The 22,863-nt window shown below is 39.1% G+C and overlaps 1 protein-coding gene across 4 annotated transcripts in view; it reads right to left on the minus strand.

Annotated features, from left to right (window-relative positions):
* Positions 1 to 3,537: 3,537 nt before the first annotated feature.
* C17H7orf50 (chromosome 17 C7orf50 homolog) overlaps positions 3,538 to 22,863 on the minus strand; it is a 119,598-nt gene continuing 100,272 nt past the window's right edge. For all 4 annotated transcript variants that reach the window (XM_059862170.1, XM_059862172.1, XM_059862173.1 and 1 more), the window contains 2 exons: positions 8,244 to 8,325; positions 3,538 to 3,893 (listed from right to left, as the gene is read on the minus strand). In XM_059862170.1, the coding sequence (XP_059718153.1) occupies positions 3,711 to 3,893; positions 8,244 to 8,325 (265 nt within the window). In that variant the 3' untranslated portion in view covers positions 3,538 to 3,710. The remainder of the gene's footprint in view (positions 3,894 to 8,243; positions 8,326 to 22,863) is intronic.

The following is a 22,863-nucleotide window of genomic DNA, read 5'->3' on the forward strand; positions in this document are numbered from 1 at the left end:
TACACAGACAATTTCCATTCTTATGTTTTCTAATTTCTGAGTGCTTGATTTTGCAATTTAAATCTCTTTTACGATTGCTGTTTGTTACACTGATTGGCAGAAATGGGTGTAGATTTTAATGTTTTTTACTTTTTCCTGACTCAATGGCAAAATTCAGAAAAACCCACAAAACAAAACCAAAACCCCCAAGCTCAAACCCAAGACGTGCATTTCTAAGCTACTTGAAATAATGGGAGATGAGTCAATAATCACCTTGCTTTAAAATGAAGAGAAACACAGCAGAGCAATTTTCCAGTGACAGGAAATAGGGAAACAAACTACAGATTCAACAAGTCCAAGATGCCCTTTTCAAATACAAACACAATTCATTTACACAGTAATTTTACAATGGTGATAACAAATTAAAATTGTGGGCAGACAGTGGAGAACCAAATAGATACACAACCCATAGCCAGGATCAGCCAAATGAAAGGGAAATTCTTCCACTGTCAAATTTTGAGCAATTAGTACTTCCATTAGAGGCACAGTTCCAGCTTTAAGCAATTCTAAGTAATTAGTGTTCCTTTATTTTGCCTGCAAGTCCTGACTTCAGCATTCTCTTAGGACATGCATTCTGCTAGCCAGAGCCACACAATGCAGATTAACTCGACTAGAAGGCAATTAGTGTAGGCAGATGAAGATAAAATTTGTCATTCTGTACACACTGCTACTTCTAGCCTGGGATGCCATTTTTATTAACACAGCAGACTGATTCAAACAGAGGCAAAGACACAAATTTGTCCTATCTGTGCCCATGTGATTGCCTAAGATACAAGCAACGCTGAGATTTGAAAACTGTACATGACCAAGTGACAAAAAGGGAATAAAGTGCCAGATGACATCTTCCCACACAGCTCCAGCCAGCTACAGGAATTCAGTAACTGACTGCACACTTAATAATTTAAGATAAATAATTTAAAATGCACGATAGAGGAGATTCTTCTAGACTTACTCATCACATAATGTAAATCCAGGGATGAAAATGCCAGGCTGAGCAGGAAGCAGAGGCTGGTGTGGTGGACAGCACATGGACAAGGCAAGATTTGCTTGCCAGAGCCACTACAGCAGAGGCAGTTTGTGGGATAAGCTCTCTGGGTCCTCACAATCTTGTCATTTAAACAGGTCTAGCAATACAGATCTCCCAAAAATCTGTGTTCTTGCATTTCCTGGCTGTTATGAAGATGACTTGTTTGCCAAAACAAATGGCTGAAGATTCTTGAAGAAAAGGTGCAAAGTAAAAAATGAAATGCAATTAAAGTGTCCTTTTCTATTTGCACTAGTATTAGACAACTCTTAGAATATTTCATATTGAGCTCTGATATGCCAAGCAGCAGTTTTACAAATCTTTTACCCAATTTCAAGACCCCTCTGACCATTGGACAGCACCTACAGCAAAAGGCACATAGCAGGTGCACCATGCTTTGCTTTGCCAAACACAACCACAGCAACAATTACCTTCAACTGCAGCTTCTGAATTTTCTATAACTGCAAGAAGCAGAGCCCCAGGACCATGACCTTCCCCCAGCAATCAGTGGGACTGGAGGGAAAGCTGGAACTGCAGCTGAGGAAGAGGAGAGCAGAGCAGGATCTACTCCCAGGGGTCTGGGAGTAGGTGAGAGGCTCCAACTGTGAGAGCCTTTGTGCTGGTGAGAGGCTCCAACATTTTTTTTGCAAATAGTACTGTTCACATGGCCTCCAGATTGACAGGCCTTGTGTGTTTTTAATATTAATTGATATAAAATGAAACATGACATTCTTGATCCACAAAGTTTCTCTTCTTACGGATTTGTCAGCATTTACACAAGGTCAGAACTCAAGTCCAAGAAAGGCAAATCTTGCCAAATATGTCAAAATCATAAAATGCTCCCATATTTTTGCCCAGATCTTACCTTCACCATCTTTTTAACAATTCTTTTCCAAAGTGCAGTTGCAATGTGCTCATGCTTTTAAGCTAGGAGGTATATTGAGTGCACAGTGAGGATTCACATTTTTGTGTGACAGAGAAATCAAAAGTGGCAATGTTCAAATGTCTTGAGGGAGAACAAAAATTCTTCTATGACACCTAACATGTAATGATAAACTCACAAAAAGATACTTTTAAAACTTCATTCCTGAGAAATTCCTATTTTCTCTCATGGAAAGAAACAAATATCAGCTTCTGCTTGGAGTGACAGCAGCTTTTCCCAGCTGCATATTCTCACATGTAAAATATAGGACCCAATGATCTTTATGAGTTCACTAAATGTCAGGATCACTTCTTTTTATTACAGATCCTTTTCAGCAGGTTCCTCACTGGAACCTCAGTGCTATACATCTCAGAAAGGCTTTGGCTCTGTCTCCTCTGCAGCCCTCATCCTGCTGTGCCCAGAGGCACCATCAGCAGCTCAATGAGGAACCCGGACACTGCTGCTCAATTCTGCCCATTCTTGTGCCAAACTCCAGCCCAGTTATTCTTTTAGAGGAGGGCATGCTGGTTTCTAGTCTTTTTTGGCTGAAAACATCCTCCTCAGTAAGTCAGAAAGCACAAGTTATTTGCTATTACTAATACATTTCATTCTTTCAAAGATTTGTACTAAGCCATGACGATGAAGGCTGTCAAATCCTCTCAAATGCTTCTTATTGGAAAATCAGGCCTGCATATCCATAGATCCTCTCCTCCTTCACCCACCCAAATTAAAGCTGTAATTCCCAAAGACAGCCACTCTTCTACACCACCACACATTTCATATAGTTGTTATTAATAAAGTATGAACAATGTTTGCAGAAACATTAAAGAATCAGGTCAAGAACTCTGAATAGCAGTGTTATTAAATAACTCAATCATCCAACTTTGAGTAATTAATGTCCTTGGTTTTCACTTGAAAGCCTCACTTTCAGCATGCTCATAAGAGACAAATGTCCCATGCCAAAAGGAATGAACATGAATTAACTCTTTTGGATGCCAGTTGCAAGAGGAAGAGGAAGATGCAATATTGGCAGGCTGGATACAGCACAGCACTTCTGATTGTAGGCTAATTTTAGCTACAATGGGATGATTTCACCACATATTGTCAAGGATTTGATCTGTTCCCATCTGTGCATTATCTGAGTATCTAAACAATTGCCCTAATGCATTTGAAAACTTTAAAGTACAAAAACAAAACCAACAAAGCTGATAGTATCTCCAGATCACCGTGTGAAGTACTAATAAGCAATTCTGCTATACAACCTGTGTTCAACAGACTGAAAATGATTTTTCCCAAATCCAAGTGACATCCTTCTGAAGCTGAAAGTGAGAGATTACAGCTGGCTGAGCATGCATTCTACTGTACACTCATTTTAAAAGCTGCCGTTGCAAAAGACCCTCCAGGCTTTATGTTGGTTCCTCTGCTCTTCTTATTAAGAGCTGCAATGTTCCTCAAATTTAACAGTAATTAGAGGGGGAGATGGAGAAAAACTAATGAGAGGGAGAGAGGTTTATTCTTCTAAAGAGGTGCAATAAGATTAATAGCAAGGCTATGGGCTATATATGTTATTTTTATTTCATCTCCTCAAAACACGATAAATATTCTCAATCAGAAAAAAATTACGAGTATAAAATTTAGTATTATCTTTACAAATCCTTTACAGCCTCAGTGTGTGACATCCTCTCCTGCCCTCCACCACACAACAATTATGACACAGAAATACTCTCAGGACAGCAGTTGTAGAACTTGTCTGATGCGCTCGCACTTCCCCAGCAGGTTTGGGTCTTCTCCATCAGAACCATCAAATTCCTTCATAAAAGCTTCAGCTTTCTGCACAGTTTTGTCTCGTGCATTGCCCTGAAGCCCTTGCAGATAATCCAGTAAAATGGTGAAATACTTGTCTGGAACCTTGGAAGAAAAAACAAAAGGAAGGAAAGACAGGTTTATTATCTCCCCTCTCAATATGTAATCACAATCACGTCACAGCATCACCTGAAAGACAATTAGGAGAATGACACGGGCTTTGGTGCTTGCCAAGGTCCAGCTTCAAGTGGAAATCCAAGTGGAAATGTTTCCTGCCAAGGTTCAAGCTGCCAGGAGGGATGGATGGACCCTGGTGAGAGGACTGTCATGTGCTCAGATGGGCAAAGCATCTGAGAGGAAATGCTCAGCAGATGTGGAAACGCTGATCAGCAAATGCAAACACTGCCTGACAGGGAGCCCCAGGCTCTGAGGGTTGGTGGAAGAAAAAAACAAAACTCATTAGCCAAACCCTCCTTTTGGAAACACACATGTAAATCTTTCTAAATTCAGTGAGAATTGCATGCATATGTCTGAGGGAAGAATTTTGGTGGAATTCCCCTCACCCTTACCCAAAAAAATTGTTTGCTAGGATGAGATACCACCCACCATTGCACACTTGGACAGAATGCTTATACAAAAGACTAGAATTTAATTTGAAAAACAAACTCAAATTCAGACATATGGAAATAATTTTTAAATCATGCTGACTAAAACTGATAGGCTCTACCAACATGTCTAACATTAAAAGCACTTTAGTCATCTACAGTTCCATTATTTACATTTCACTCCCTTTCTAATTAACTAGTCAGAGATTAAGTTTTAGCTTATCTGGTACAACATACAATTTAAATGATCATTATATTAATCTTGACAATAATTTAGCAAGGACTTTGGAATGATTTATTCAGTACTTCATACTGAAGTACTTTCAAAAGGAATATGTGAACAGACCTACGCTGATCTTAACTTCATGTTGTGTATCTGTGGAGCAGGTTTCAGCCAATAACAGGATATTTTTTGCTGTGAATCATGAGATGTTAAAATGATCTCACCCTGCAAATATGTTTCTCCATGTTTAACTTTACACATATAACTTGACACGAGTTAAGTCAAACACATACGTAAGTATTTAAAGGATTCAAGAGTAATTAATCGAGGGCGGTTTCGATTCTGCAAAGTATCAACATTTCAGAGAAGACAGAGCTTCAACAGACACTTAATTTACAACTTATTTCTCCATGGACATTTGGCAGCTGAACTTTGATCACTAAGACTTCTATCACTCCAAAAGAAGAGGAAGAAAGAATATTCCAACACTGCCTTCATCAATCAGGGGTATTACAAAGTAATAAATCAAAACTTAAGTCTGCGTTCAGCCTCGTAACTTGTACACTATGGAAAACCTTCTAATTCTTCACACAAACACTCTTGCATTAAAGAAACAACGCAGTTACTAAAGAAATATTAATTTTTCAATGACTAACACTGAAATGGATGATATATGAAGCGCTGCTATACTATACAAATCAAACACAATGAAAAATTTCTATATTTTTGAAAGTTTTCACTCACAGTAAGCTGGCAGTAGTAACAGACGAAGTCATTTAGACACAAAGTGACAGTGTTCCTTTAATGTAGATATTCAGTACTGAGCTTTTAAAGTCAGCAACATTTCCACATTTCAAACCTTGGCCAAATTATCTCTGTAATTTACAACTCTTGTTCTCAGAGCTCATGGCATAGACATACCTGTGGAAGTACAGCTATTATTATATCATTTATGTGCATTGCTTGAGGGGGCAATTGAAAGTCTGCTCTAAATTTAGAAATCCTAAGTGTGCAGACTTAACATGAGGCTGCCTGAAGCCTAGAAAACATTTAGCATTTGGCCCTAAGGGTGTCCTAGTGTTCAAAAAGTCTGATTTTTTTCCCTTAACATAACACAGCTCTGAGGTTTATTTCATCAGCAGCTCACAACACAGCACCCCGTGGGCAAGGTAAGATCATATTTCCTCCTGACTTACACAGACAGCAGAGCCATAGCAAGGACTGGAACACACAAAGAAAGCTAATGAAATCCAAATTTTAATTCTTCAAATACAGTAGTACAAAAGCAGTAATTTCAGGGGTCTTGCTGAGGTTTTCCAAGGAGGAACACAATCCTTCTTCCAAGGTCAGTTCAAGGCTGGTTTGAAATTGGAGATGAAGATCTCCCAGCATGGCTCTGGAAGTCAAAGCCAGGCTTATGGGATTTTGTTATTATTCTTTTGTTAAACTGTTTTGACCTTTTTCTTGTTTCTTTTTCTCTCTCACACACCAATCTTGCCTCTGTCCTAACTTCCTAATATACACTGGAACTGATTAACATGGAAATAATCCCAAGTGAAATAATTCCTGTCTTTGGGAAAAGGAGGGAAACACTAGGAAAGAGTAGCAGGAAAAGAACAGTTCTCACATTTAATTTATCCTCTGCAACTCTGTATTTTCAGACTTGGAGACCTGCAGACACCCATGTATTTTTCAAAGCAAACACAGACACGAGCAGAGAGAAGCTCAGCTCATTGCTGCCAGGCTGCCTTTTGGGTCACCTTCCAAAGAAGCTTCAGCCACCCCACCACGCCCTGAAGTCCAGAAGCTGAAGACTGATCTAGCAACTTCCTAAAAATGCTGTGCCAGATGATAAAGACCAACAAATAAGCTAGTGTTTATTTTATCCTGGGTGCTGGAGAAGTATGCACACCATAGGTACATAGGCCTGGCTTGGAAGCTGTCAGCCAGCCACCAGATGGATTTTAAAGGAGCTTAAAACACCATTTATCTAGCAAATTTTGAAACCTCAACTTATTTCTTACAGAAAGAGGCATATCAGTACAGGAAACTCAATTCAGGCCTTTGCATGGCTCTTCAGTAGGCATCCAAGTGACACCATGAGATCAAAGATGTGGCTTAGGAAGGAAAGAAACTTCTGTCTCCTTTTGTACTTTAGTCATGCTGGGATTACCAACAGATTTCATTCTGTAATGGACAGGAAGTTGAATTTGGGTATAAAAAAATATTCAAAAGAAGCTGGGTGTGCCCTCCCTATGGTCCTGATGAAGAAAGAGACTTCATCATATGCTTAATTATAAGCACTTGAGCAGTTCTACTAACTTCACTGAATCTGGATGCAGATGTTAATCATTCTCTGAAGCTCATATTCAATGCTCCTCTGCTTATTAAACTACAAAATATGTGAATTCAGATAAATCAGAGCACTTCCATCAGAATTGTAAGAAAAGGGAAGTTTTGTTTCAGTGTTGAGAAATAAGGAGTTAAACGGTGTTTTGATACATAAACCAAATGCTACTTACAGTTCATTGTGTCCCAGCATATTTCAACACAAAACCAAAGTAAACAGGTAAAGAAAATAAAAACATCTTTCTGCCTGCCAAACAATTCCTAGGTAGCTTTGAAGAGCATACACTGATTTTGAAAGGTTGATAAAGGCTTTAAAGAGAGACATTTAAAAAACAGAAGACAGAGCAAACAACACAGAACCCAAAATCAAATTTGTATTCCGCAATCTTTTTAAAGTATTTTCACAGTGTGAACTTTTTTGCCTTCATGAAACTCTGCTGTTAATTATCTGGCTGCCTAAAAAGGTAACACCCAATGTCAGGTGATTGGCTTTGGAGCTGCTGACTAATTTGGGTCAGGACAATTGGTATGAGTAAATGTTCAAGTGCACACAAAAAAATCAGCAAAACTTAACTGAATGTCAACAAAATGAACCAATAAGTGAGGCACTGTGCAAATGGGCAGAGGTTTGTTCTATTGCACAACAAAATGAATGACCTGACACCCTCATTCGATACCACAATGGTCAGATACTTATTGGAAATTCAATTAATGTTGCTTTTTAAGTTATGAAATGAACAGATTTCAGTATGGATTCAAGCCTGGCTTCTGGTTATACTTTATGCTTTTCACAATCAACATCAGGTTTCACTTATATTTAAATGAGAGAGCTATTTTAACATCTTGGCAATATGGTTGTACATCTTCCATGGAGCCCAGAGATATCTGAAACAATATGAGAACTGTGGTTTGCAGTATTGGGTTCCACACTAGGAAATGCAAACTAAGCATATGACTCAAATTCTCAGCAAACTCCAGATTTAAATAAATCATGAATCTGCTTCTTTATGCTATACATCAAGTCCATCTCTCTTGCTATACATCAGGTATAAAAATCTATGCACAGGACAATGATCACCAACAAAATAAAAAGATCAATGACAAGCAATTAAAATGCTTCATCATCTTGGTTAAAAACAAAGTAATTTTTAAGTTATTAAAAATTATGAGACAAGTGCTTGGCTAGTACTAGGAAGTTTTGGTTAATAAAGAATAGCTATAGCTAATGTTTAAGACTGTAACATATTTGTTCTGAAAAAAAGCAGCATGAATACAAACCTTCTCTTTATCATACATGTGCAGGAGAAGCCACGTCTGCCTGGTCTTCTGAAACTTCCATTCTTCTGGGTTTTTAGACCAGCTGTAGAAAATTAGGGGAAAAAAATTGCTTAAATGGAATACTGTGATATCAAAACATTCTTTATTTAGAAAATATTCCCTACAAGGCTTCCAAGTGACTTTGTATGCACGACACGGAATGTCATGGCACTGTGGGACACAGATACTGGCACACATTTTGTACAGGGCCACCTGGCTTTTCTGCAAAAAAGTATAAGATATAGTATAGCCAAGCAGGTTAGAAATTTTCTTTAGAAAGCACTGATTCCTTGAAGTTAAATATCCCATCCCACTCCTCAGCTTTGGCCAGTCCTTTATGACAGGTCATTGCCCTCATTTGACCCAGACAACCAAGCACCCCAAATCCTTACCCTTGCTGCAGGGCTGAGAATTTGGGGAGGGGCAGGGGACAAGAATCAATCTTGGGTTTCAGAAAGTTGCTGTTTCATAATTAACTGAAATTTATATGAAATTAAGCAGCCTCTGAAGGACTGGAAGGAGAGACTTGTGCTACAATGGTCACCTCAGCAATGGCTGCAGCCCATCCCAGATGGCTGCTCTAAACAGACAAAATTCATCCTGCAGGAGCAAACATTTTAAGGCTTGGGCTTGTCTAAATGCATGACTTAAATATTTATATTTATAGGCTAAAAAAATGGGGTTTTTATGTCTCTCTCTCTCTCATGAAGAATACTGAATACTGTTAAAAGTGAGAGGCTGAACAAATGACTAACATCTGGGTTAAAATAGAACATTCATGTGCATCTTGAACATGTTTTTAAAGCTGGTATATTTTGGTTTAGATAAAGGCATTTATTTCTATTAAAAATGAGCAAACCAGTAAATCTATCTATAAAATGAAGACTACTTTTTAAAATAATGTGCTTGAAAATTAGTATTGTGGCATGTACAAAATCTGACAGTAAAGTATCATTTGGAAAAAAAGAAAAGAAATTTAATGAGAAAACCCAGAAACTTTCACATTTATTTGATTTTCTCTAAAGAAAAGTAGGCCTCCAGAGGGTAGCATGCAAGATGCCATTAATGTTCCAGCTTGTTTTACACAGCAATAGAGAGCACAGAAATCAGTTGAAAAGCCAGCTGGGTATGAGAATTAGTATTGTTTAAACACTGTCAAGTCTAATAAAGCAAGAGAGTCCTCATCTTTGCTGAATGCTGCACCAGCAAATACATTGTTCAGTCAATTCAATGAAAGAGAAAAAAAATGAGACCACAAATTTGTATAGAAAGGTTTCATGGAAGCCTCTGAAGAAAACCTAAAGAAAGAAACTATTGTCTTGATGTTCAAATTCAGAATAAAGGAAAAGAATCACAGCTCATTAGGGTTATCATCAGCTAAATATATTAAAACAGCTTATAACCAAAATATAAGGTAAAAATCAGACAACAGTAAATCAGGAAGGACAGACAAAACCAATAACCACAATATATTATTCTTTACGTGCTCGAGCTAAATTCTACAGATGAGCTGATTTAGAGGCTTCTTTTGGAATAATAATTTAGTAGCCAAATAAGTAGGCAGAAGTTTGCAAAACAGATATTGTACAAAAGCAGAAGGCCAAAAAGCCAACAGATACAAGTTATAGAATTAAATAAAAAACTGTTATTATGGTGAAACCATCCCTTCTCCCATCACCCCCAGCCTAGAACCCAAAGTCCTTGTAAATCAAAAACTCAGAGCCCTTGGTGTCTTTGCAGCAAGGTGCCCAGCTGGACAACAAATGACACCACATGAAGTGGTGGTGAGGAGACAACAGAGAATGAAGTAGAAATGGCTTTTCTTGTGGGTGCAGTTTGTGGGGCCAACAGCAACCTGCTCATCTGTACCCACTGATTCTGTTAGCCAGGCAAACACAGCAGCTCCTAACAGAGAACTGGGACTTCTGCAGGAAGGCTTTCCAAACAAACAAAATAAAGCAATGACAGTGCTTTTTTAGCTTGTTCTTTTTTGAGGCTCATCCTCAAGAAGAAGAAGGTAAGTTTAGAACTCTTTTCTAGGTAAATAAAGCCTGGAAACAGTTCACATTACAGTCTTTGCAAGGTGACAAGAATAAGCTGAGTGACAGATCTGTGACTGCATCCCAGGAAAACAGTTCCTCTGCTAATGAAAACCTTCAACATATGTTTGTATTTCTCTAAACTATTCTATGTATTTCAACATTTGTGATGATACCCATTGGTTGGGCACACCACAGAGTACTCTGAATCTTCTACTCTGCTAATTTTATGTTTCTATCACAGTATCACCTGAGTACTGTTGGCATTGAAACTTAAACAATACAGCCTGATTTCACTTAATCTCCTATAAAACTATAGGATGTTAAAATATCTTTATTACCTAGTTTATAAACAACTGAGACCAACAATTGAGTGCACTATAAGGTTAATTGCTCTTATTAACCTATTACCAAAACCATATGCTCTCTTCTACAAGTGAAGGAGAGTTGTTGTACTCCTGCATCCAAGACTCCATATGGACTTTAACTCCTGTGAATACTCTTGCAGGAACAAACAAAAGTTTAGGCTTCTCTTCCTGAAAGTTTCTGCTCTATATACACCACAGTAATTCATATAAACAACAAATACTTTAACATAATCAACTGCAGAAAGTACATTTGTGTCCATTATAGCCCCAGAGCCTCACAAGCCATTTCTTTTGTTGTGTGATCTGTCCTATTAGAATTAAACACTACATTATTACAACTAGAAAAAAATGTGTTTTCCTTGATAGCTATGGGTGTACTCCCATTTTCAGAAAATACTCCCAAGTTTTTAACCATTCATGGTTGAATCAACAATGCCTGTTTCTTCCCCTTCAGGAAAATGGTCCTACTCTTGACCCGAATTCCTGATAATGGGTGCACAATCTCTACTGCAGATAACATGACAGCTGTTCCCCCAACAGTTATTAAAATAAAACTTCTCCACTGATTGCTATGATTATGGCAGCTTTTTCCTACTCCTGTGACAGCACTAAAATCTATGGAAAAAATCACTCCATGACGAAGTGAGAGGAGTGCCTCCTGGTATCAGGATGACATCATTAGAACATTTTTAGAAATGCTCAACTTCTAAAGTAGAAAACTCCAACCCTTACAACATAAGAGAGATTTCATTTTGCTGTTTACATGCAGATAAGCTTCCTTGACATACTACAGCAGGAAAAAAGGCTTTTCCTTCGAGTGATCAAATATACAGAGCAAAACCAACCACATTACAGTTAAACCCCCTCTTTTTATAGACAATTGCAACCTCTTTCATAGTTTGAATATATTTGGTAGCTTCTGGAATGATCTGTGTCAGGATCTAGTACAAACTATGGAATTGGTTGAAAAATACACATGTGTAAAACATGTATTTTTCCAGTGTGCCTCGGGCTAATTTTCAATATATTGTACAAACACTAATTGCCTTCTTTACACAGCTAATGTTTGAAAAAACACATTGGTTGACTTTAGTTAAAGAGAACTTAAATGTTTGTGCAAATGATCCCCCTAAATGGCTTTGAAATTGAATAGACAGAGGAAATGAATCAAATAAATCAAGCAGCTTAGGAAATTTTACATTTGGGCTTTTGTTTCGTAGCAGGAGAGTCTCATGTAGAAAAGCTGCCCAAGATTCTCACTGGTCTATCTCATAAATGATTTTTAGTGTGTCTACAGTCGTCTCCCATAAATCTACTCCCAAAACATGGGAATCAGGCAGTGGAAGGAGGCAAACAGAAGGCGACTGGAGCGTGCAGGGCAGAGCTCTCGCTGGGGTGTCCCGGGAGAAGGAGATGGGGAAGGGAAAGCAGGCAAATTGGTTCCAGAAACACAGTATGAGAAAAACATTATTGTTACAAATTGGATTCAGGAAGTCAACACAATGCATCTGCTGAGACTACTGGCCAGGACAAAACTCTACAGAGCTGTCACAACCAGCAAATAATCACTGAGTGCAGAAAAGCTCAGGGCTGAGAATCAACCATTTTACTGATTCCACTTGAAAAAATTATTGAGTGGGAGACAAGTCTCCAGAAACCAGAAAGACAGACAGGGATGTGACTGCTGACATCTTCCAGAGCACACAAGAGCACTGCTGTGTGCCAGATACAAGGACACCTCACCTACATCCACTGCTCCTGATGAGTGCCCCTGGCAGTGCAGCCCACCCTGGATACACCTTTCAGCCTCAGTATCTATCCCAGAAAAAGCAGATTGCCACCAAATTTGGATTTCTCCAGCATACACCCCAGGTTTAGCAGCAAGGAACTAACTTGAAAGTTTTCTCCAGCCCTGAGGAGCAGCTCAGAGCACAGGGTCCTGCAGCTCTTCTGTGATTTATCCCATGTCTGACATTCCCAAGCTTCCCTCAAAGGAGGGACAGAGTCACAGGTCTGGCCCATTGCACCAACGTCAGGGCTCCCCTGAAAAGATCCATGGAAAACATTAAAAGCATCTACAACACTACACAGAAATGGTCACATTCTTCCTCTGGGTACTTTTCTGTTTTGATACCCAGTTATTCACCACTCTGCAACCTGTCCTTAAGGATCACCCGTGTCCTTCCACCCCAAGGGAGGCTGAACAGGAGTTAAGGCACATGATTAAGACTTGCAGGAATCAAGTGAGACCCTTTATTCCCCAAACTCTCTGCAAACAGCATCATTCCTGAGCTCACCACCCTACCCATAAAATGTGGATAACAGGTGTTTCCTCAATAAAGAACAACCACTCAAAAAAAATTCCCCTTAAAGATATTTAAAGCCTTGCTGAAACCCTTGGCACTCAAGGGATGGGCTGGAATATTTCACAGTGCAATGCATACAACTGCAGCCTCTTTAAAACCCCATGCACTGGGGTTTAAGACAACTCACTGCCCTTATAAGGCCCGAATTTGGAAACTTTGAATGCTGTTATCAGGGCAGTCCAGAGGTGAGCCCAGTGCACATATGGCCAACAGGTGAGCAGGGAATGCTGCACCTCAAAGAGGCTCCCTGGAACCCCTGGAAGCAGCATAGAGGGGGCAAAAATTTGGCATAAGCTCACTCTTGTGGGAGAAGAGCCATTTTATGGATGGAGGTTTTATATGGATATATAAAAAATATATGGATGTGGAGGGAAGTTTAACATATGCCCTTATAGAGCATATAGTGAAGTAGGAATAATAATTTTTTCTCCAGTTACAACACGTCCAATTATTTAAAGGGAAATGTAAAAGCGTTTATTTTTATTGGGGGTATTCAGAGTTTCTTCTATTTCTCTCAGGGGTATTTCAAATGGATTTACTTTTACAAAGATGTTTTTTGAATGTCTGCTGTCCCACACAAAACTGCATGCCCAGAAAGCTGCCTCGTGGTGAACTTCATTGCTCAATCCAATGTAAGAAGAAATCTCAGTTCAAGAGTGTGTGATGCTGATTGTCCTCATTTGGAAAGAACAGCCAAAATTAAATTTAAATTCTTGATAGATTTTCTGAGACTGGACTGGAACGGCTGTAGTTAAAATCCTGGAAGCACAGACCTGTGGTAAGACCCAATATCAGGCATAAGAGACAACCACAGCCTTTAACTGTGTTTGTCTCACGTTATGGATGAATCTGTTTATGTCCCAACTCCAATCCCTGGAGAAAGTTAATATATTTATGCTGATATTCTCAAATCCAGTTTGGAATCTAACTAAATTATGACTCAGATAAAGGTTTTTCTTATTTTCCTGGAAGAAAGAAAAGACACTAATAGAGCTCATTTGCCAAAAGAAAACTTTCTAAAATTGTCAACAGATTTTAGAATCAGTGCCACATTTTTGGTTGAAAATCCTGGCACCATTTTTCAATCTGTGGTTTAAAAACATTTTTTAATATATTCTTCCATCTGGTTTAGACACAGTATAAGGACTATAGACTTGTGAAAAGGCAAGGGGAGGAAGCTTTTTTAAATTTAGGTATCACACATGCAGGAAAAAATAAATGTGCTTTCAAGTGTCCCATTTTTGTCCTGTCCAGTATTAGGACAGATTGCATCTGATTATATCTGTGCAGCAAACAGGTCACAGGATTTTCTTAGAAAGTATTTATAAAGTGAAAGGAAGGGGCCTTTGTGCCATATAAAGCCAAGTTTGATTAGATCTACATAAAATATTTATCACAGCTTATCTTTTATTGCATGTACTTTTATCACTTGCCATCATTTGTAAGGTTTTATATTATGTTTGCATCCTGCAGCTTCAGCCACGCTAGAAATCCTCTTCCTCCCCCACCACAGGCTCTGTTCAAACGCAACATGAGACGTTCCCTTGAAGAGCTTCAAGTATAAACAGATGAGACAGATGATTGGTGAGAAGAAAAGTTGACCCAGAAAATTGTAACAATGCCTCAAAACCATGCAGCAGGTCGTGAGGAGAGCTCCTGTCTCTTACATCTGGTACAATATACCTGGGGAGCCTCCCTGTGATTCAACTTCTCACAGGCACCAACCCATCTGCAAATGCCAACAGCATTCAACCTTTGCAATTTCTTTAAAAATTATTTTCCTGATCTAGTTATTTAGTTGCTGGTATCCACATTAGCCTACCTGCAGCAAAACTGCATTTTGATTGGAAAAAAAATATATATAGCAGTAATAACATGCTGAGAACTTGCTGTTGTTTTCAGTAATAACAAAAAGGTCAGGCTTGAAAGCCCACAGCTACTATTACTGTATTTCTAAGCTAAATGTGCTTTTTATTTTACATACATTCATAAAAAGAACACAAACAGGAGTTGAATTATCACAGAAGAAGAATAAAAAATAGAATTTGAGCCCTTCACAGCCAATCTGTTCTGCTCCTGCAAGGAATATACAATCAAGTGCTATCCCAAAGTCCCATCTCCTCTCCAGATGTCCATCTTTTCTTGCACTTAATTCTGGTCACACTGATTCCTGCACCAGAAATAAGGGAAAGGGAAAATGAAAACAACTGTTATGGCTCCCTCCCATGAAGAACATCCTGGGGGGTACGAGGAGATAAAGAGGGCCCCACACTCTGTATGAAAATCATGTAAGGAGCCAGCTGCACGTAAAATCCTTTCCAAAAGTTGGCACAAGTCCACTTATATAAATGCTTTCTGAAGATCAGATGAGCGATATGCTACCAGACCCAGAAAAAACAAATATGGTCAATTCTCTTCTTCCTTACACCAAAAAATGTCTAATTGTGGTACAGAACACTCCTGCAAAGGCACAGATTCAAGCTGAGGAGCTCATTTTCACTGCTTTTTAAATTTTAAATCAGCTTCTAAAACTTTAAATGTCCAAACAACAAAACAAAACAAAAAAAGTACACCATCACAAAAAAATCCCCACCAAAACCCACAACAACAAAACCCACAAAAAATCACCCAAACTTTTGTGTATTATTATTAAAACACAAGAAATGTATGAAAGTGTCATGGTTCTCCATATAGCAATGATAAAAATAATGCTGGAAGAGAAAAAACTTGATGTGAAACTTTATCTGTGAAGGCTTTTAAGGAGGGATGAAGAAATGGCCACTTGGAAGAGGATTTGGATTCTGAAGTTGGCTGATTGGTTTTGCTCTGAACCAGCCAGGACACCCAAGAACCAATTTAGTGCTCATTACACTGAGCTCAAGGTTTGTGTTCCCCAGTTCTGCACAAGCTGTTTCAGGAAGCCCTGAGGCTGCAAAGTGATGCTGGCACCCTGGGAAGGTGCCTAATCCAGCTGGGCCACTGAGCAGCAGCACTGCTGAAAATGGGCTGCCCTTCTGTACCCAGATGTCTTCAATTTGTCAGGTTGGGTGTTTCTGTGTGGTTTTCCTCTTTGCAAAAGCCTAAGGGATTTCTGCAGTTCCAAAGTCCAGAGCAGCATTTCACTGTAACAAGGAAAAGCAATGCTCTGGTTCTGTTAAGGAGATGCCAAATGCTGCCCTGCACCACATCCCAGAACCAGGCACATCTTTCCTTTCTGCCTCAGCATCCAGCAGATCTAGTCCCAGCTACAGGGAGCCCAGCTGGCCTCTCCTCCCCACAAGATTCAAATCCTCTTCCTGCACCTTTCCCAGTGGGGTTTCCCCAGGTTTTTGAGGAACAGGAGCTGCTTAGAGGGTGGACCATGGTCTAAGAGAACCTGAGGGGTGAAACCCAGCTCAGCAGTCTGGAGGATGGCCAGGCAGGATGGGTGCCAGCAGCATCTGAGAACAGATACCACCAGTGCCCTCTCCTTGCCTGACAAACTGGGCAAAGAGCTGGCCTCAAATCAATCCCATCCCTTGTGGTATCCAGGGACTCCCTCATGCACCCTCCAGGAAAGGGCAAATTCCCTCCTCAGATGGAAGTTGAACCTTGAGCCTGTGCTGCAGGACTGGCCCTGTAACTCTTCTACAGAGCTGGCTTGTTCTGATGGCAATGTCCTGTAGGTATAGAACTGTCAAACTTTCAAATTTTGGATTGTCTAATTCCTACTGAGCCCCTTTACTGAAGTGAGTTCTGCTAGGATAGTATTGAAGAACTGCTACTTATTAATTTGGATACCAGCCCTTGATGCGCTGTTGCAGCAATTTCATTTGCAGGATTTTTTTTTAATTCTAAATGAAATCCAAGTATTTTTATTGCTGGCTAGTTAGGCAAAGTTCATTTTTGCTACAGAAAAATGCAGCCCTCTTCAAATAACCCATCCTACAAGTGGCTCTTACAGTGCATCTGAGAAGTACCACATTTGGAGTTATTCTGGACCAACAAGAATATATATAGAAACCTTAAAAAATATCCCAAAACAAAAAGACACGTCAGCCATCCTTGTCATTTTTGACATGTCAGCCTGGACATCCCACAGCTGCATTCATCAGAAGTATGGCAGAGGTGGATGGAGTGCTGCAGGCCCCATGGCATCTGAATCTCCCAGGCTGTAACCTTACAGAATGAGGTTACTTACTCTTCTTTTTGCAGAAGAGCTCTACAAAGGGACAATATCAATATCCAGATCAACCTAGAAGAGTTCAGCAGTTCACAGCCCAATCACATTTTTTTGATTTAGCTGAGATATTCAGCTATCTCTCACTGCATAATAAAATCTGCTGTCACACCAAGGTGTTTAGGGCAGTGTAAGATTCCCACCTTCTAACACCCTGCACTACTAAGATTTCAAGTCATGTATGCTTAAAGAAATTGATCTGCCAATTACTGCTTCCTGCAGATGGCTCTCATTCCAATTCAATTTCATTCATATAAAAGTAATTACTGATACCTTTTTAGGCATCATCTGATTAATAAATGTGTGAAGGAGGAGACAAGTTTTATTAAGGAACTAGTTTTATTATTTCAAAAACACTTCTTGTTATTCTAACTCTGGTTAGGAAGCCTTGACAGCTCCCTGGAGCTAATTGATTAATAATCATTGCCAACTGCATTTTAAATTTTAATTCTGGCTTTGGCTGACTAGTCTAAATGATTCCCTAGAGCTACGAAACTCTTCACCACTACTATGAGTATTTGGGCACTGGATGAATAGTCTGAATGTGTTTGAGGAAGTGAGTAGCGGTGTTAATTCTCCCAGATCTGAATTTTATGACACAGAGAAAACATAAAAACTCCCTTTTGTGCTTCTGCCATGTCAAGAAGCTAGTCTGAATGGAGGAAGATGGGTGAGCACAAAATGCCTTTTCTCAAAGCCAGAAGGAGGGTTAAAGATGGGATGCCTGGGCTTGGAGCCAGGAGTGAGGCAGGGAGTTTGGAGAGCCAGGGGAGAGCAGACTCCAGAAGCTGGGAGAAAAAGCTGTGCCTCACACTCCTTCAATGCAACCTCCCTGCAAATGAAACATTCCCAAAATAAAGTAAATAACCCCTGCCATCTGCTTTGAGTTAAAAAATATCAAGAGGTAGTTTGCTGTAATACTTGTATGTGAAATGGATTATTTTAATTATTCTGGTTTTATTTGACCTGAACACTGCCAAATTCTCTCCAAAGACGAATGGAAAAGATCAAAGTGCTTGTGTGAGGTTTTGAGCACTTCAGTGAGGAGTGATGATGTCTCCTTACTGTCAGGATAAAGTCCTGAAGCAGATTGGTCTGTTATTAAAGACTTCTGAATCTCCCTTATATATCTCACAAGGTTTCAGAAACTAATACCAGATGAAATAATATATTAAAGCTGCTTAATTATTCAATTAGATGCAATCTCTTTTGTACAATACTATGGAAAGATGAAAGCTGCATGTCAGTGATAAATATCTAATGGCTACATTTAATAAACTGCTAAGAAAATTCATTTATACTAAATTTTATTTTACTGGAAATCAGTTATTAAAAAAGGAGACATTATTTTTTGCCTAACCAGGTTTGGAAATCAAGATGCTATTTTACAAGAAAGAGAATCAGACAAAGAACCTTAACTATTTTTATCCAAGTATTCATGGATTTAATACATGTAATCTAGTTTTCCCCATCTAAGGAAGCACTTTACAGTCCAGCAGTTAAGTACTGCTAATACAACTTATAATTGTGACAACATATATATGAAAAATTGCAGAAGTTTTAACCATCCTATTGATAAAGTTATCAGTAAATAAAAGCAAAGATGAGATGCCACTGCAGAACAAAATCCATGCAACCTTCACTTTCAAAAGAAGGAACTGAGAAAAACCCTGCAGGTCTGTTGGGAGCAGACATTGGTACAGGGCCAAAGAAAACAGAGCCTGTGCTCAGATGAGAAGAAAGTTAAGTCTTCTTTCCCTCATCTCACTTCTCTGAAAGGAGACCTTTGGACAGTACAGGGACTTTGGTGAGTCACCAACTTCATCACTGTTTAATTTATCACCTGAAAAATGGGGTAACATAACACTTTCTCAAAAGCTGTCATAATGAGAGTGAATAAATCAGTGTCAAAATACTTCTCATTTATTTATCAAAACACAGTTGTGATATGCTATCAGGAAAGCTATGATGGAAAAGCAAATTATCATTACTATGGTGGGGAGAAGATACAGACAGAATGTTTAAAAAAACATATAAAAATCTCTTTAAAGATAGGGCTGAGCAGTCAGGTATTTTTCAGTTGATGCAGTAAATGACAGATGTCAGATGAAAGGATTTGTGAATTCATGTTAATGATGTTATTAAATACACTATTTCCATATGAGAATGTTTGAACAAAATGCCCAAGTAAATATTTTGACAGCTTTGTTTCACACTGAAAAAATTGTAGAAGTGCAAAGAGACAGAAGGTTCCAAAGTAAATCACTCTGCAGCTTTTACTGAAATATGCTTTGAGAGGTGTACTTGTGACCTTCCATAAAATTAATTCAAATATTTAGAAATACAAATAATCTGAGCCATAAAGAGCCATAAAGCAGGATTAGAATTCCCAATTCCATTTTTCTTCTTTTGTTAAATTTAGTGACCATTTATGGTTATGGAAATTAGTAAAGAAATCTCTTTCTTCTGTATAAACTAAAGAGGACAATGAGCAGATTCTGAAAGATGGAAGAGCTACTGACTCCTACTGAGGAAAATTTACCATGGACCTGAGCTTTCCTTTCCTTCTCCACCCAAGCCATATATTAGTGCTTATCAAAGGGGTAAGAAAGCTACTCCAAACCCATTCCCTAAAAGAAATACTTTATCCAGGATAATATTAACAGCTAAGCCATAAAAGGTTTGGTTCAGGGAAGGTTGTGTTAGTCCAGCTGCTCTTCCAAAGCTCAGCTGAATGAGTTGCATCATAAGCATTTAGTAATTTGGCTGGAAAATCATGCAATCATTGATGTTTCTAAAACTTCCTTCTGAATGAGTTGAAAATACCAGAGAAATACTTGCAACATCTCAGAACTTCCAGGTAAAACTAAGGATAAAAGTCTTAGAACCTGACATTTCAGAACCTCCCAAACACCTATTTTGTCTCTAGAAACCAGAGCTGCTTATCCAACAAGCTGGGTATGGCAAAATATAAGTCTGAAAATATTTATAAGTACCTAGGATCTTCATAATTCACTCCACAACTGTGGAGAGGACTTGCTAGAGATTATTAGAATGAAATTATTTTACACAGGAATTCTGGCCATCTGGAGCATTTCCAGGATAGTATTCCAGATACCCAGAATATATTGCTAAGGTCTGTTTTCTTCCCAGAAATTCTTGGTAAAAATAGCTAAGATTGGCTCTGAGCCACTTAAAAGGGGTTTGTTGTTGTTCTTTCTTTTGGTTGCTGTTTTTAGACTCTTCAGTAAATGATATTATTTGTCAGCATTACCTTGAACTGACAAGTTTATCTTCAGCAGCAGCTGAAGAAGCCTTGGTGCCCATTCTGGCTTAGAAGTGTTGTCACTTATAAATCAGCAACATGCAGTCAGTGCCTCTCATCTGCAGAGAGCCACAGCTTCCTAGTTCAGGCTCATCTGAGTGTTAACCTGGTTATTCAGTTTCCAGAGAAAAGTATTCCTGCACAAGCACTGTCTTCTGTTCAGTGCCAGTGCAGGCATCTCTTCACCATCTGCATTGCAAAACTGGATTTGAATGGAAGACCTTTCTTTTGGTGAGCACTCTTCACACAGAGTCTGGCTCACTCACTCTGGAGAGCTGTATTATTTATAAGTGGAAAAAGACCAGAGAGATAGATATGGAACAGTAATCTGCATGATCTCACTAAATTAAGAGTAAAATGTTCATGTGCTTCTTGCAAAGCAGTGAAATTGTTGTATTAGAACCATAAAAAGCAGCTAACCCAGCAAGAAGTTAATAACAGTTTAAAAGCAATTTCTGCACAATCTGACATCCTGTGGATGTCATGTGGGGGTTAGAAAAACACTGGCAAGTCTCCAACACATATCTACATATCACTTGCCATCAAGATACAGAAAAGTGAATCCAGAAGTCAAAGACTCTATCACAGGGAATGAAAATCATCGACTCAGGCTGCCACCAGACATCTTGATTAAACAGGCAGAAGCTGAGTAGTGCTGTTACTGAGAGTGTAATGTGACAGTCACAGAATCCTAAATGCACAGTTTGAATAACCAGAGGATAATGAGAACACTGATACCTGGAAATGGGTATCATAAAGCCAACTCTGAAACAGGAGTGTATCTGACTGGCTGCAGCAAGGCTGAAGAAGGATGAGAAACCCTGAAAAATGTGTTACAGCTACAGCGATATATTCTAAATGCCAGCACTGTCATTTACACAAAACTCAGTAATAGTTTGAAGGGAGAAAAAAAATATCTTTTATTGTTCAGAAAATTCAATGTAAATTCTCTACATTCTATGGCTCAAAGATGAATCCAATGCTGTTGCCCACAAAGCCAGCATGTGAGAGTGAGCAGGGAGGAATCACAGACCCCCAGTCCCTTCTGCTGGAAGGCAGCTCCAGTAAAACCACATTTGCTTGCAGGTGTCACATTCCAGAAGGATCACAGGCACAGGAGTTCAAAGAAGAGCAACAGAGCACATCAGGGACTGGAAGGAGCAGTAGGAGAGGAAGGATCATGGATGTGCTGCTTCACTGGAGGGGCAGTGAGACAGAGAAACCCACTCAGCCACCAGCAGGATGTAAACCAGGATGGGAGAAAATATTTATGAACCGTGGGGCAACACTATGATTTAAAAAAACTTGCTTAATAACAGGTCTAAGACAGCAGAACAATTTTTCTGCTTCAAATACCTTACCAGCAAGCTTTGTCTTCTGCAGAAGACATTGTGCTTGAGCATGATAACAGGATAGCTCTAAGCAGCACAAAATCTGTGGAGTGAATACACCCCCTCCACCTACCCCCACCAGAATAACTGCTGGCATACCCACACCCTAAAAATAGGAAAGGTGTGGGCATTGCAACAGAGAGCTTTGTAGAGCTTGTGAGTAATGTCAGGGCTGCTAGGGAACTGCAAACAAACTGAGGTGGCTTCATCAGATGAAGTTACACAAGGGAGTGCAGGATAATGACAAGGTAACTCACTCTGAGCAAGCTGAGACTCCTGTGCCACCAACAGAGACAGTGGCTGCCTTTAAAATGAGGAAGATCTCATTTTCTTAACATCAAATGGAAAACTTACAGCTTTAGAGACATGCTGCTTTAGGTCAAAGAGGAATCCCACTTAGAGGCAGGTCAGGCCCTGGTAAAAATAAGAAGTCAAGCAATATAGAAACTTGGAGAAGTGCTAAAACAAATTCACTGATCTCTAGAGTATTAGGAAAAGTTCAAGTATTTGAAATCAGATAGCAGCAAGTGCCTGCCCAAGTTCATATAAAACAGAACAACCCCAAATGCAAATTTATCCTGTATCTGACTCTGGATTCATGAGGCTTCTTACAGAACTAATGAATATGACAAAATGACTAAAAGCATGTAGGAATAGATTAATTACATCCATAGTTAATGCTTGCCCCAGAACCTTTAAAAAATAACCCTGGGATTATTAAAGCAAAACTATTCCCCTTCACTATGCCCCTAATCTTTGAGGAATTGCTGCTCTTTCAAGACACCTTAAAGCCCCAATTGTTGAAGGGAATTCAGGAATACTGCTGTGTCTAATTACAACACTTGCTCTTAAGTTCACACACTATTTTTGTTA

Source organism: Haemorhous mexicanus, chromosome 17 (assembly GCF_027477595.1).
Source record: "Haemorhous mexicanus isolate bHaeMex1 chromosome 17, bHaeMex1.pri, whole genome shotgun sequence".
NCBI lineage: Eukaryota > Metazoa > Chordata > Aves > Passeriformes > Fringillidae > Haemorhous > Haemorhous mexicanus.